At 38.0% G+C, this 16,761-nt stretch overlaps 1 protein-coding gene across 3 annotated transcripts in view; it reads left to right on the top strand.

Annotated features, from left to right (window-relative positions):
* The window catches only part of LOC125861768 (uncharacterized), a 40,138-nt gene that overhangs the window by 9,443 nt on the left and 13,934 nt on the right, over positions 1-16,761 (top strand). For 2 of the 3 annotated variants that reach the window (XM_049541630.1, XM_049541629.1), the window contains exons 5-11: positions 4,363-4,452; positions 4,537-4,683; positions 4,928-5,038; positions 8,053-8,121; positions 14,611-14,779; positions 14,876-15,351; positions 15,914-16,084. In XM_049541630.1, the coding sequence (XP_049397587.1) occupies positions 4,363-4,452; positions 4,537-4,683; positions 4,928-5,038; positions 8,053-8,121; positions 14,611-14,779; positions 14,876-15,351; positions 15,914-16,084 (1,233 nt within the window). Of the gene's footprint in view, positions 1-4,362; positions 4,453-4,536; positions 4,684-4,927; positions 5,039-8,052; positions 8,122-14,610; positions 14,782-14,875; positions 15,352-15,913; positions 16,085-16,761 lie in introns of all 3 variants that reach the window. The other variant, XM_049541631.1, reaches the window with a different exon arrangement.

Here is a 16,761-nt window from a genome sequence, read left to right as displayed (position 1 = left end):
ATTGAAGTTGTTTAGCCTTCTCCAACATCCTACTCAAACCCTCCATAGCCAGAATAAAAAGGAAGGGTGATAAGGGATCCCCTTGTCTGATGCCTCTACCGGGAGAGAAAAAACCCACAGGACTTCTATTCACTAGTACAGAATACTTTATGGTGGAAAAGCTATACTTGATCCACCGAATCCATCTCTCTCCAAATCCCATTTGCCTTAGGATTGAAATAAGGAAGGACCAACTCAATTTATCAAACGCCTTCTCAACATCAAGTTTAAAAAGCAGTCCTGGAGTACCACTTTTCTGCTTCCAATCTAGAACTTCATTGGCAATAAGTGTTGCATCAGTGATTTGCCTTCCCTGAACAAAAGCATTCTGAAAACCAGAGACTAGATTCCCAATCACCTTCTTTAGCCTTTCTGAGAGCACTTTGGCCAAAATTTTGTACACACTACCAATAAGACTGATAGGCCTAAAATCCTTAAGTTCTATCGCACCTTTCTTTTTAGGGACAAGTGCAATAAAAGAGGCATTAAAAGATTTCACCATGTGGCAATTGTTGTGAAAGTGATTGAGCGCACCCAAAATATCTTGCTTGATAATTCCCCAGCACTTCTGATAAAACCCCATAGAGAAGCCATCTGGCCCTGGACTTTTGTCTGGGGCACATGAGTTGATTGCATTCAATATTTCTTCTTCTTCAAAGGCCTGCTCCAAAGCATTCTTCTCTTCAGAACTCAAACTGCCCAGGCCCTCAAAAGAAGCAGTAGGCCTCCATGATTCGTTTTCAGAGTATAACTCTTGGTAGAAGTCAAGAATTACCTCTTTCACCTGCTCTTTTCCTTCAATGAGGTCATCTCCTACCTGCAATCTGTCAATGTGGTTGTATCTCCTGTGGGAGTTGGCTATTCTTTGAAAGTATTTTGTATTCCTATCCCCCTCTTTTAACCATAGACACCGCGATTTTTGTCTCCAAGAGGTTTCCTCTGCCTTTGCTAATTGTTGAATCTCTAGTTGTAATTGCAATATTTTGTTCTTTTCAACTTGAGACCGGACCCTTCCTTCAGTTGCTTGTTCTGTCAGCAGAAGATCATCCATGGCTTTACTGATTCTGGAATTTAGCTTACCAAAGACCTCCTTGTTCCAGGTAACAAGGTCTTTCTTCAAAAATTTTAATTTCTGGGAGAGTATAAAGTCTGGAGAGCCATTTACTATATAACCTTGCCACCATTTTTTGACCATATCATGAAAACCTTCATGCTGCAGCCACATGTTCTCGAATTTGAAGTAGGAAGGATCAGAAGTCCAATCGCCACTCTCTAGGGCTAAGGGACTGTGGTCGGAGAGAACCCTTGGTAGGGCCACCTGCTTCACAACTCCAAAGAATTCATTCCATTTAGCGGAAATTAAGAACCTATCAATTCTGGAAGCCTGCAGAAAGTCCTCTCCCCTTGTCCATGTATAAGTTGCACCATGCAAGGGGAGATCAATAAGACCCATGTCTTGAATAAATTCAGAGAAGTCCTTCATGTCCTGGGATCTCCTTATACAATTGTGCCTCTCATGTTCATATCTACATACATTAAAGTCACCACCTATGACCCAACATCCATCCCAAATGCCTCTAACAGCAGCCGACTCATCCCATAGGTCAAACCTTTCTGGAGTTGAGTGAGGTCCATACACCCCAGAGAAACAGAATCTGAAGTCCACCTGCAAACCCTCCCACATGGCCGAAAGAGTATGCTGCCCTTGGTAAGAGTCTAAGCATTTCCATTGTCTTTTGTCCCACAAAATAATAATGCCACCCCTGGTACCACTTGCTTTCAATTCAACCCATTCGACCCATCTTGATCCCCAAATATGTCTTGCTATTGCCACAGAACAACACTCTGTTTTTGTTTCCTGTAAACACAAGATGTCAGGCTTCCATTTTTGAATAAATAGCTTGATGGTGCTTCTTTTGCTTATATCATTAAGCCTCCTTATATTCCAACTGATAATTTTTGCTTTCATTCCGAGAAAGCCTTGTGGAACCTGCCCCTACTTGACCCTTCTCCTTTCTCATAATTAATTGTGCACTGCAACTTCTTGGCCACAATCTCACCCTTTTCCTTTGATCTTTTCTTCTGTTGCTCTTTCCCCTTTGATTTCTGCAACTGTAACTTCCTCTTTTGTTCCATTCGCATTATCGTATCGAAGATTTCGTGCTCAAACCCCACTGAATTGACCCCAAAGGCTTTACAAGCTTTAGTCATCACCATCTTGGTCCAATGGGAGGTTTCAATAACTGTCGGGTGTGAAATAACCTGTTCCTCCAAGCTGTCACCAGACCAGGGTAGTGACAAAGTGTCGCTACTAATTGGGGAAGAGAAACCTGAATCTTGAGAATACCCAATAGAGAAAGCAGAGTGGATAGGAGGAAGAGAGAGAAGAGATAGAGGTCGCATGCATTCGGCTTCGTCGTCTGCGTCTCCCTCCCACTCATCAAGAGAATCAGTTTGTGTTAGGGGAGCCAACAATGGCTTTTGAGACAACATAGCATTCGACTGTCGTTCCGAAAGCTTTTGTGTCTCTGCCACTATAGATTGGGCTTGGGCTGGCCTAATAGCCTTCCACTCCTTTAATATCTCCTTCTTTTTATTGAGATGCAAGTTCCCCTTTTTCCTCCTTGAATAATAAAGATGGTCTGAAGTCTTTTGCTGCAACTGGGCCTTTGACTTAAGTTGGCCCAAAGTTGTCTTAGAATTTTTAGGCCCAACCCTAGGGTCCTCAGCTGATTTGAGATTTGAATCAATAGGCTGCTCATTCTGAAAAACATAAACTTGGTCTGGAGTCTTCTGCTGCAATTGGGCCTTTGCTTTAAGTTGGCCCAAGGTTGTCTTAGGATTTTTGGGCCCAACCCTAGGGACATCAGCAGATTTCAAATTTGAATTGATAGACTGCTCAGTTTTCGAGACACAAACTTGTTTGGACCGCTGGTTAAAACCCTGTTCATCAGAATCACCGGCAACTGAGATTTTCGAGAAGGCATCAGCAATAATGGATATTTCATAAATTTTGCCGCCTACTCTCAAATCAATTTTGTGTGGAGGTTCTCGTGCTACTGCTGGAATACAAATCCGAGCCCAGAGAATATGATTTCTCTTCTTTGTGTCCTCATCTGCACCGATATAACCACCACAACAGTCCCCAATAAATTTCAGAGACTTTTCCGACCATGCGTGAAGCGGGATGCCAAAAGCCCTAATCCACCTCTGATTTGCTACTAATTCTTCTTTAGAGTTATCTGTCCCTGATTCTGGAGACCACCACTCAAGTGATAATCTTCTCCCATTCCAAAACCATTCCCCCATTATTATCCTCTCCGCTTCTTGCCTAGATGGAAACTCGAACATCATCTGGTTATGTGTGAGCTGTAAGACGCGCAACCCTGCCGTCATCTTCCACCTTTTCAGGAACCACTGATGGATGACTGTTGGATTTGGACTCGAGCTGAAAGGGTCATTGAAGGTTCCAACTAAGCAACACTGCAAGTATTCCTGTAGATTCTCCAATTCAGAATGAGACTGAGAGCTCATAACTGGCCATTTCTGGATATTTGCAGCATCCATGAAAGATTTCCCTGGGGTGACAAACTTCCGGAGAGCTGGGTTAACTGGCTCACCCAAAGATCTGATAATTTTGTCAGCTAAATCACTCCACCCTACATTGTAATCCATCTCCGGGATGATAATAGCTGATTTTCTTTGGCCCCTCAATGTTTCTACTCGAAGAAATCTCCCATAAGAGTTGAAGTTCTGATAAACTCTGAACAGAACCCCCTCATTGAGCCCGCCCCATCTTCTATAAAGGTCCCCAACACCTTTGGAAGCTAATCTCATAACACTGCATACCCATCTTAAAATGACTTCGTCGATCTTAATCTTACTGACAAACCGACTACTGAACTCCTTGAACAAGAACCACCTAAAAGAACCTTCACTGATATCATTTATTTCAAAAGACTTATCACTGGAAATGAAAAAGCACACCCTGTCACCCATACTAAGAGATCGTATGATTAAAATTCCACCGCAAAGTAAATAATTTTGTCCCCCATGGTATAAAAGAACTAATTCCGGTAGGAGTTGCCGGAAAAGGATCAAACAAAGTAAGAGAGAGAACCTAGGACAGGTTCCCCTTGGGAGCTGTGCCTGGGAGCATATTTTTTGTCTTGCACTTGAACTCTTATTTCTTGGAATTTCTCAATGGTCTCCATCAACTAACATTTAACTATCCTCCAGCACTTTTCTCGAACTCCTAGTTTCTTGGAATTCTGATAGTTTTTTCTTGGTGCTCTAATAACTTTCAAAATTGTTTTGGGGCAGGTTGGGGAGCTTGAAAGTCAAATTGACAATTTCGAGGCTGAATTGGAAGGACTCTCAGTTAAAAAAGGGAAGCAGAGGCCCCCAAGATTGGTAAGAGGATGTAAAATTAAGTGTGTATTGTGCATTTGGCTTGTCGTGATTGATTAAAGGTCACTTCTTTTATGTTTTCTCTAGGTACATTTGGAAACATCCATTGCTCGGCACAAGGCTCATATAATGAAGTTAGAGTTAATTTTAAGATTACTGGATAATGATGAATTGAGTCCTGAGCAAGTTAACGATGTCAAGGATTTCCTCGACGATTACGTGGAAAGAAATCAGGTATACTATTCTGTGCAATTTATTCCTCATGTGTCTTGTGTAGGTTATTGTGAAGAAATTAAATATAATTATCACTCTAACCTCTTAATTTAAATGGAATTCTGAAGCTGCTAGGTTGCTATCTCTTTCTCTTCACTTGTTTCTGTTTATTCACTTCTGATGTGTTCTTAGGAGTGCTCTTGAAGTAATGATATCTTTTTGGCATGTAATATTACCATTTGCTTGGACTGCTGTATTTTTGCAGGAGGATTTTGATGAATTCAGTGATGTTGATGAGCTCTACAGCACTTTACCACTAGATAAGGTGGAGTCTCTTGAAGATCTGGTTACCGTCGTTCCACCTGCTCTTGTCAAGGTAATATACATCCAAATCATCATTTCTTCTAGTTTCTTTTTCTACTTAAATTATTCATTTATTGTTCATCTTTTATGTTTTGACTGATATATTTGTCTCTTTCGCTATACCAAAATAAATTTGTGGTCATTTTCTTAATTCTAATGTATGGGTGTAGGAACCTTTTGATCTTTAATGCATACCATTCCTGAACACAATTCTTCTTAATATTTAGGCCAAAACCCTAAAACTAAAGGAAACCACAAAAGAGATGTTACCTGTTATGGTAAAAAAAAGCAAAACAAATGTAAGAAGCACTCAAATTAGACTGATAGAGAGAAGTGAGAAACAGAGAACTCTGTATCATTGCTAGCATTTTAGCCCCTTAATCAGTCCAAAGTCGGGTGATTTACCATTGTTGTGCTTGGTTATCAAAGACGTTGATCAGCTGTGCATATACTGTTCGTGTGAGTTTTCTTGATTTGCTGGATTTTTGTTTTGAAGATTGGGTGTTTACTTCTAGGGTGAGCATGAGATTCCCAATCTGCTAAATTCTGGGAAACATGGAATGTGAATTGATAGGTATAAGAAGCGGATATGATGTGATCCTACTCATGAATTGCTTTGAATCTGTTAACCTGAAGATTTTTTCTGTCTTTTTTATTGGCAGTTCCCAATTGAATTAGTCATTGGTTGGTCCTAAGGGTGGCAAAATCAAGCCGTTTATTAGCTCAACCCGTTTCAACCCATTAAAAATTGGGTTGATTTGTATTCCAAATTGACTCATTTTAAAAATTTGATATGTTATATATGGCCATAATAAATATTTTTTTATTAGGTACTAAAATATTTAAAAGAACAAATAAAATAATTAAAACTTAGTAAAAATTGGGTTGAGTTGGGTCTTGGCCCATTTTGACCGAAACAAATTTGCGTTGGGTTTGGTCTTGACCCGTTTATTGCCTTGACCCATTATGATCTGTCCAAATTTTAACCAATTTGCCCAATTTCCACCGTTTGTCACTATGAGGCCCAATGCCTTTTCTGTGTATGTAAATTTACTATTTGTGTGGACGTATATTAGGAATTTCTATTGGCTCAAGTGAAGATTTTGCATATTGGGTTTTTGTTTGTGATATGTAGATCTACATGGGTTGAGGGTTTTGTGGTTGATAGCAAGCTGAGGATTTCAATGGAACAATAATGCTTTTTATTTCTCACGTGATCAATTCGTCAAGCTTAACAAGACTTCAACATCTTCTATCATATTTATAGATTTGGAATAAAATTGTCCACTTTTTATAAATATAAATATTACAATACACCAAAGTTTTGTATCTGATACAAGTGTGGATCAGAAGTTCGGATTCTCCATCGGGTGAATTTTGAGATTTGAGGATATGGATTCGAGTGTGGATACCAGTGCTAAGATACTATTAATTATTTAAAAATGTTGAAAAACAACTTTTTTTTCCTATTAAAAGGTGGTTTAAATCCATTTCTATTAATTGAGTTAAGTGAAAAATGTCTACGTAATTGCCAATTGCTAATATAATAGTTTGAATTATTTCTCAGAAAAAAATTTGAATTGAGAAAAATAATTGTTTTTTGTTTAAAAAATTGGTTATCATTCTCTACTTATGCTTCTTGAGCTTTGTAAGTGACTCAAAAGCAAAAAGTATTTGTGGTAGAAATAATTGTGTTTTTACTAACTTGAGCACAAAAGGTATCGAGTATTTGTGGTAAACTTTAAATTCGGTGTAAACACTTAAATATTTTATTTATAAGGTATCTTGTACAAAAGCAAAGTGTTCTAGTACTTTATGTGCTATATATGATATAAACCAAATTCAAACCAAATACACAATTATTCTATATTTCTTGGGAATGGGTTTAGTCAAAAGCACCCAAATAGGTTGACTAAATCCAGTGCAGATCCCACACCATACCCAAATTGTGTTGGATGACATGAGTTCAGAAAAGATTTTGAAGGATTTGGCAACATAGATCAAAACTCTAAGAGCCCGTTTGGATTGGCTTAAAAAAGTAGCTTTTGAGTCAAAAATAAAAAAGTCAAACTGAAATGACTTTTAAGTCAAAAAATAAAAAGTAGGGGGAGACCTACTTTTGGTTTCTGACTTCTTTTAAGTCATTTTTGGCTTATTTTAAGTCATTTTTTAGCTTGCCAAACACTTCACAACTAATTTTAAGTCATTTTTGACTTATTTTAAGTTATTTTTTATATTTGCCAAACACTTCCAGTAGTAAAAAACTGACTTAAAAGTAGGTTTGACCAACTTTTAAGCCAATCCAAACACCCTCTAAGACCAAGTCGGAGCTCTAAATCCCTAAAGCTTACCTTTTCTATTATTAAAAAGGGAAGTGACTAGGTTCTTCAGACACTTTACCTTTAATAAAAAAAAATGAGGGAAGTGACGAGGTAGGCCTAAATTACATGGATGGAAGTTGTCTCCTTAAATCTCTTGAAATAAATAGGAACTTAACTAAGAACATTACACAATATAAGCAAAGGTTTGCCTTTTGGGTCGAGCTCGTCGCACCAGGCTTGCCTAGTGCGGGTTACCTTTCCAATGTGGTTTGCGAGCTATTGCATAGGGGCGGGGGTTTTACCCTGTGCGCACCCAAAGGGTAGCGGCTGCGGGTTTCCCTTGTCATAAAAAAAAAAAATATAAGCAAAGGTTCTATATAAGCTATTCCGACTACCTGGGATTTTGGCTTAGTTGTTGTTATTAGGTCTGAGTATAGATAAGTGTGAGGTTTGGATAACCTTCAAGACAAATATTTTACCACTACTGGAATGAGTTGAGACCGAATAGAGTGAAATAGATATAGGTGATTCACCTTGGCAGCCACGAGTTATTTGGCTGGAGACGTAATTGTGGTTTATGCAAGTAGCAGTTCCTTTTACTAGTATCTTTTGGTATTCAAGTAGAGGAAAGAAACTCTTTGCCCATCTATGTAGGGATGGGCCATACAGCCTTTGCAGAAGCTGTAACTTCTTTTTGGTTTTCCAGGGTGTCACTGTTCCCAGTGCGGTTTTGAGTGTGAAAACTTCTCTGGCCTCTCCACCTGCTCAAGCATCGGTATGGTTCACTTCTCTTTCCATAGTCTGTTGCACATCTTTTCTTCCAATGCTACTAAGGCTGGCCGGTGTTTATTTGGAATGATAGAAATATAGTTCTGACTTGTTGCTATTTTCTTAAAGCTTGATACAATAATTTTTTTCGTGTACAGCAGTGTACTTGGTGCTCATTGTTTTGTTTTTGTATGTATTTTTGAATTGATATTGCTCTTCTGCATTTGTTCCAATTTTGTCATTCACCGCCTGGAAGTGTTGTTTCGTTTGATGCTTAGGGCAATGGATGTCCTTTGGAAAATTTTCCAATATAATTGGTGAATTATGAGCACAATTCTTCTATTAATCTTTTAATCGTAAGTGGAGAACAGATTTTTCAAAAAATAATTCGTATTCTATCTGTCTCTGTTCGTTTAATTAAAATATGATGAGTCATTTATTTATCATGAAAAAGGGTTCGAAAGAAAATGATGCATCTGTTGAAGAGCTTATTTCAGGTTAATACAACGTGAAAGAAAAGCTGCTTAACCACTTCCCATTGTTAAGAGATATGGCGTCCTTTTTTTCATGGAAGTTTCTTGCATCATCTAGGCTCTTTCTCCACCGAGTAGCTACTGGAAAAGTAGTTACTCACAACATTAGATGTATCAATTCGTACAACTTGTTGCTTGTTTTTGGCACCACAAATCTTAGTTAATGCGGTGTTTTGGACAGCGAAAGGAGACAAGGGTCTGCCTCGCCACAAGGCGAGGCGAGCGGCCTCGCCTCTCGCCTTTTTGAAATGTGATACCAATTAATACGAGAAAGTTAAAATATTTAATTGCATATGTAAATAATCAGATTCTCAATAACAATAACATATTAGCAAATATTTCAATTCAAAAACTGAAAATAGATGGTACATACTGCTAATGCATTGAACTTTTCAGAAGCTCAACAATTGATGTACCTTCTCTTATAGAGTTTTCTTTCTTGGTCAAAGAACTTATATAGAGTTTTTAAAAGTTTGATCTCTTTCATCTAAAGGGAGGATCATTTTGAGAAAGCAATAATTTTATTGTTAGAATTCCATGTACAAGTAGTATAAAACTAAGTTGCCTGGATTCTTCACTTTTGGTGCTGCATCCATGTCGACACGACATGGGTGTGGGATCCGTACCGGATATGGTCAAACAACTTTGGATACTTGGACCAAAATTGATCGACTAATTCGAGAAAAATACAATGATTCCTAAAATCAAAACAAAGGCTAGGGTGAAATCATAATTTCCATGTTTTTTTATCGTCAAAGCATATTTGTACTAAACAGTATGCAACTAGAAGGTGCTTTAAAGTAGTGTTATCAAAGACGCGCTTAAAGTGCACTTAAGCCTTGGAAGGGAGGCGCAACACATGTTGAGCTCTTCACGTCGTTCTATGTGTGCTTCAATATCGTCATCAAGGTTCTAAGACATACTTTTCCTTGCCAATGAACCTTTTCTGAAGAGACAACAATAAACAATTGATATTTCACTTTATCCTAATTATATTTCAATTTTTTTTTTTTTGATGACAAGGGAAACCCGCAGCCGCTACCCTTTGGGTGCGCACAGGGTAAAACCCCCGCCCCTATGCAATAGCTCGCAAACCACATAGGAGAGGTAACCCGCACTAGACAAGCCTGGTGCGACGAACTCGACCTAGAAGGCAAAACCCCTTGCTTTTGCTGGCAAGGGGTTTCGAACTTGAGACCTCCAACATGGGAGTCCCAAGCCCAAACCACTGGGCCACCCCGATTCATGATTATAAACTATTAGTGTTCAACTATAAACATATATATTTGTACTTTTTTTTCTCCCTTTGGCCTTTTTCCATTAAAGCTCACAATTTATTTGCGCTTTGCGCTTAAAACCTCAATAGACCTTAGAACTTTTTTGCGCTTTTTGCTTTTGATAATACTGCTTTAAAGATATTATCATGTCTATATCATTGCTGAATGTGCAATGAACTCAAAAAGTCTATCATGACTTCTCTGTATCATTTGCCATAGCCATGTTACACCAAAAAATATTAGGAGATGCATTTGTACTGAATAATAAATACATACTTAGTCTTGCTCTCAAAGATTCGTGCATTCTTTTCCTCTCAAATAGCCCATCATAATTTAGGCATATTTTATAACTCTATGTTTAGCTGAATCCATACTTTGATTTGTAAACCCGAATTTTGTAGTTCAAATCACGAAGGATCCAACCTCTAGCTCAGCAGGACCCGCACATGTATTGGACACCTGCACCCGAGTTCAAGCAACTTAGGTAAATTAACTAAAAATAGGAAGTTAACTTCAAATGTATGAAATGTTTTCCACCCCTTCAAAAGCTTTTCTATTCCTTACCAAAGAAGGTCCCGTTCCTCTCCTTCCAAAGAACCCATACGAGAGAAAATATATCTACATTCCATGTCCTGCGTTTCCTCTCCTCCTTCTAGTAGCCCAACTGTTTAGCATCTATATTCCTGACATTCACATTGTTCACATTGTGCACCTGTATGCCTAATCAGCTCAAAACTTTACACAACTGGGTAGCAGCTTGACAATGCAGTGTGAAATGGTGAATGTCTTCTCTCGAGCGTCTCCACATGATATTCATCTCCTTCATCTGGGTTGTTCTTTAGTTTCAATTTCTTTTATCGCTTATTATAAAACTCCATGATTTCTAAATTATGTGATTTAAATATTATTACTTTTGTACCATGAGAAGGGTTGCAAATATTTTCAAAGAAGTGGCTCCTTTGTCGTTCGTTTAATATTTTTTTTTGAGAAGGTTAACTGGTATTATAAACAAAAGGAGTACAACAATAGTGTGCTCCTATGTAGTTACATCAAAAGTATGAAGGGACAGCCGAAACAAAAACTATCACCTATGTCCCTTATAAACTATCTAAAAATAGGGTAATATCCCCTATATCCTTGGGTACATTGTGGTTACACCTAAAGTAAAAGCTTGCTAAAAAGTTCATCCATCTATAATATTGTGATGATATTCTTCCAACCATTCACGTTAGAAGAAAAACTGAAGCCTAAAGACAAATATTCTCGCGTAGGTACAGAAGATATATGCTCTTATCTTGTTTTATACTATTGCAGTTAATGATACGCATCCTACTTACCTTATGAAAGAGAATGATATGCCTCCTACATCTTACTATTTATGGTTGAAGTGACTCTCAAGTCTAACAACAAATATTTTTCCCTTTTGTACTTTTGAGAATAGACAAACGTTTCAAGGAAATATAAGGCCTGTCTTTTTATATCATGAAGATGTGTGTCCTCCAATTCATTGCTGAAGACACTAAAACCCAATGTAAGAAGTTTATGTTTTTTGGAAAATTGATATAGTTATTACTGTGATGTTCGGGTAAAGCTACCGCGCACCTCGACTAATTCCACGGAATACCTGACACCTCTCACTGACAACGAGTACCAGGTAACTGTCCACCAAGGCTAGTATAGATGGAAAAATTTATATGGTTTTAAGTATGGGAGTGTATTAAGAGACAATTTCCCAGGGAGGAACATCAACTTCTCAAATGTTTTGTGAGAAGGTGTAGCATGTGTATGTTGCTTCTTATGATGCCGATTCCTTGAATGGACCCTTTTTTTTTTGGTTGAAACTGGTTTTAACGATTCCTCACCGACCATTCAAAACCCCCAATACACAAATATTTTAGCTCTAGGATCTCTAGCCCTCTTTCCCTTTCTCACAATAGCTCTTTGATGCAACTGTTAAATTGTCTTCGAAGACACCATTATTCACCTTTCTCATGTTAACACAATACACTTTATTTTCTTGGTTTGGCAGTAAAGTTCGAGACCCGTTCTTTCCAAATTTATAAGGTTCCTTTTGCTTACCTGCATTATCAATATAGAGAACTAATTGATTTTTTGCTTTCCTAGTGTTTGTAACATCTTCTACCGAGGTTACTCGGACAAGGGGTGGGTGTCTGAAAAGGGTGTGAATTTAGAGGTCGAATTCTTGATGATCTAAATTTAAGATTCGGGGTATGGATTTAGGTAGGGATATGAGTGCGGGGATTCGACTAAAAGTAATTCAAGCATCTAAAAATTGAGCTTATATTTAAATTATGAGACATTATGTGGAAACTAACAAGGTATTACAACAACAACATACCCAGGGGAGGGTAGTAGGATGTACACAGACCTAAACCCTATCTTTGAAAACTAACAAGGTATTCTGAGGAGAATCCCAGAAGGAGATATAAGGAAAAGGACTGAGATAAATATTTCTGTTAGAACATGAATAGGTTTATACAATCCTATTAGAATAGGAATTGGTTTATACAATCTTATTAGAATATGAATAGGTTTATACAATCCTATTTAGAATAGAAATAGGAATACATATAGAAATAGGAATACTAAATAGTATCCTACTTAGTAAAGGATTGTACTCTAGTGTCTATAAATAGGGTCTCAATGTAATAATGTAGACACAACAACAATTCAATAATATTCTTTTCCTATATTTCTCACATGGTATCAGAGTCTCTACGATCTTGGTAGAGAATCAAAGAGTTTCCGCTACCGGCGGGGGGCTATTACCCATATATGTCACTCGTCTGACCAACAATTATGCTATCAAAATTTGTAGCACCGTGTCATCTTTTCGGTGACTATTTTTCATGTTTAATTTGTGTAGCACTGTGCCATCTTTTCGGTGACTATTTTTTCATAATTAATTTGTGTAGCACCGTGCCATCATTCCAGTGACTACTTTTTCATAATTAATTTTTGTAGTACTGTGCCATCATTCCGGTGACTACTTTCTCATATCTGATTTGTGTAGCACCGTGCCATCATTCCCGTGACTACTTTTTAATATCTTATATGTGTAGCACCGTGCCATCCTTTTAGTGACTACCTTTTTTTTGCATATCTTATTTGCGTAGCCGGACTACTTTTCATATTTAATTTGTGTAGTACCGTGGATTTTTCCGAACTACTTCTCATATCTGAGTTGCATAGCACCGTGTCTTTTTGGTGACTCCTCAGATTTGATTTGCATAGTTTCATTCGTCTTTCCGGTGACTCCTCAAATCTAATTTACGTAGGGTTGTGCCATCATTCTGACCCTACCCATATTATTTCTCTTTTTCAATAGGGTCGTGCCATCAATCCGACCTTTCCCATATAATTTCTATTTTTCTAGTTGGGTCGTGCCACCATTCTGACCCTACCCGTATAATTTTATTTCTTAGATTGTAACCACTTTTAGCCATCAAATCTAATACTTCGGCGTATGAGTATGTTCTGGCCAATATTTCTGTGACTTTCTTGTTAAATATCTACTCATCTATTGATTCCAACATGATCCATATACTTTATACTAGATTTTGAGCGCTTTGTTGCTCAGGGGGAGTTTAGTAGCCTTTCATGTCAATTATGTGAGTCACTCTATGGTCATGTCGATTATGTGAGTCACTCTATGGTCTGAAACAGTCTTTGCAAGTTTGGTTTGGGAAGTTCAACACTGTAATTTTATCATTCTGTGTTTTATCGGCAATATGCATCAAATCCAGTATTTAATGAGAAGACAAACACATTGACTGTCAATTTTGTGAAGTCGAGTGATCAACTTGCAGATATCTCACCAAGTCCCTCATCAGTCCTCGTATTAATTACATTTGTAACAAGCTAGATACATGAATTGTATGCACTAGCTTGAGGGGGAGTGTTAGAACATGAATATGTTTTTACAATCCTATTAGAATAGGAATTGGTTTATACAATCTTATTAGAATAGAAATAGGTTTATACAATCCTATTTAGAGTAGGAATAGGAATACAAATAGAAATAGGAATACTAAATAGTATCCTACTTAGTAAAGGATTGTATTCTAGTGTCTATAAATAGGGTCTCAATGTAATAATGTAGACACAACAACAATTCAATAATATTTTTTTCCTATATTTCTCACAATTTCTATATGCTAGGTATTCCATTTTCTTCCATTTCACCTTTAGCTTTTATCCTGATTTTCTCAGTCAATTTCGGTCCAAGTACCCATAATCAGTTGACCAGATCCGATTCTGATCCCATACTCACACCCACGTCGTGTTGATGGGGGTGCGGCACCGAAGGTGAAGAGTGTGAGCAACTCAGTCTTCTACTTCTCAAAGTTTTGCGGGGAGGTGTAGCATGTGTATATTGATTCTTATGATGCCAATTCCTCAAACTGACCATCTAAACCACCAACACAAATATTATCCTCTAGGATCTCTTTCCCTCTTTCCCTTGCTCACCATAGCTCTTTGACGCAACTGTTGAATTACTTGAAAACACTATTATTCACCTTTTCCAACATTTCTGTTGTTAACTCAATACAGTTTATTTTCTTGTTTAATTAGTAGGCAGCAAGTTTAAGACCCATTCTTGCCAAGTTTGTAGGGTTCCTTTGCTTACCAATGTAGAGAACTAATTGATGGTTTTCTTTCCAGGTGGCTGTAACATCTTTAGCACAGCAAGCTGCTAGTGTTCAGGATCAGTCTGATGAAGTAGCATCACAGGACAATAGCTCCGAAACAGTTGTTAGGACCCCACCTCCTAAAAGTAATGCAGTTGCTACTTCTGCTCCGACAACGCCTGCTGGGAGTCATGCAACCCAGGGTACTAACCATGCTTCTACTCAAAAGATTCTGATACATCAACTAGTTTGTTTATTTGTCTGCTGAACTTCTGGATGTGGTTTCTTGGAACATGCAGGTGCTGCTGCTGCTGCTTTATCTCCAACTAGTATGTCAAATGCAATAAAAGAAGACGATTTGACAAATTTCCCAGCTCGAAAGCCTTCCCCTGCCCTTAGTGAAACTGCTTTAAGGGGTGTTAGTAGAGGTGCTCTATCTAACCAACCCGTGGCTAGTATTGCACTTGGTTCTACTGGTTCAGTTACTGGCAATGGAGGTCTAGGAGCTATTCCTTCTGCTTCTGAAGTTACAAAGAGAAATATCTTAGTTTCAGAGGAGAGGCTTGGAAGTAGCGGCATGGGACAGCCTTTGGTATCGCCTCTGGCTAACAGAATGATGATGTCACAAGCAGCTAAGGCTACAGATGGAATTGGTGTTGCTGATGGGGCAAATCTCGGTGATGCTACGGTCATTACTGGTAGAGTTTTCTCTCCTTCTGTTGGTCCTGGTATGCAATGGAGGCCTGGTAGTTCCTTTCAGAATCAAAATGAAGCGGTATGCTATCCATGTTATCATTTATGCGAGCTCTGTGATCACCACTTAATTGTGTACCTGTTTATGTACTATCACATGCTGCAAGTTTAAAATAAAAGTAATTAGCCTCTCAAATATGTTTTTAAATGCTCACATATCCTTAAAAACTGTTCGACCTTGCTATCTTCTTTACTAGTTGAAACATGCTTTCATTCTATATCTTTATTCTTATGCAATTGGAGAGTGTTATATACTTATATTTTAAAAACTATGAGCACCTCATCCATATTGAAATATAATTCTTTTTGCCTAAATTGATGCGGGGTGGTGGCAGCCTGTCACGAAGACAATCTGTCTCAATATATGGACTGCTTTAAGAATTCAGAAGGATATGTCATGGCATGATCTCAAGCGTGTTTAAAGTTTTTGTTTCCTTTTTGTTTTGATAACATACTTTGGGGTGTGTGTGCTATTACTGTGATTTAATCTTTTCCTAAGGTTTCTACCTTTTTTCCTAGACTACTATGTATTCAACTGCTTCAACAGGTATCGTTCCATTTCAATTTATTTCTTGGGATTTCAGGGACAATTCCGTGGAAGAACTGAAATTGCACCTGACCAGAGGGAGAAGTTTTTGCAAAAATTTCAGCAAGTACAGCAGCAAGGTCAGAGTAATCTTCTTGGCGTACCTCCATTTAGTGGTGGAAACCTTAAGCAGTTCTCGTCCCAGCAACAGAATCCACTTTTGCCACAGGTATTGTTTAATGGTTGTGCATGATATTTGTTTCTTGAGTTAGTTGGATTACCTTGTTTCCCTTCATTACATGATCTTTTGTTACTTCAATGCCATATTTTCCTTAAAACTTTTAGCACACCCTTTTTCACTGTGCACCTCTGTTGTCGTCGACTCCCTTGTCTTTTTTGTGAACTTTTCCTTTGTTAAAGGGTCGTTAGTTTTAATTAAGATAATGACGTCTGAATCTGAATGCATATTAGTAAGATGTGTGTTTGGATTTGTATGCGGAATGAGTGGGACTGTTTGTTTTCTCAATAACTACATGTTTGTAATTTATTTTTGTCAAAACAATAATAATTATAAAATTCAAATAAATAATTTATATATTATATCTAAAATTATTAATTTATTATGCCGCAAGGTGATAGTTGTCTGTCAGTCTGTCACTGGGTATGTTGTTGTAAGGTGATAGTTGTCTGGTCGAGTGGTGGCGGTTGACAATGGTATTGGTGGTTGTGGTGGAGCTGGTTGGTATGGTAGTGATCAGTTGTGGTAGGCGGTGGCTGTGGTTGGCAGTGATGGTGGAAGTGGTTGGTACTGGCAGCTGGTTGGCAGTGTCTGTGGCTGCCTGAGGGTGGTTGTGGATAGATTTGTGGTGAATACTCATCTCTGTAAAAAATCTTTAAATGACCTCT

The sequence above is a fragment of the Solanum stenotomum genome, chromosome 4, assembly GCF_019186545.1.
Source record: "Solanum stenotomum isolate F172 chromosome 4, ASM1918654v1, whole genome shotgun sequence".
NCBI lineage: Eukaryota > Viridiplantae > Streptophyta > Magnoliopsida > Solanales > Solanaceae > Solanum > Solanum stenotomum.
This window is presented reverse-complemented; position numbering and strand designations above follow the sequence as displayed.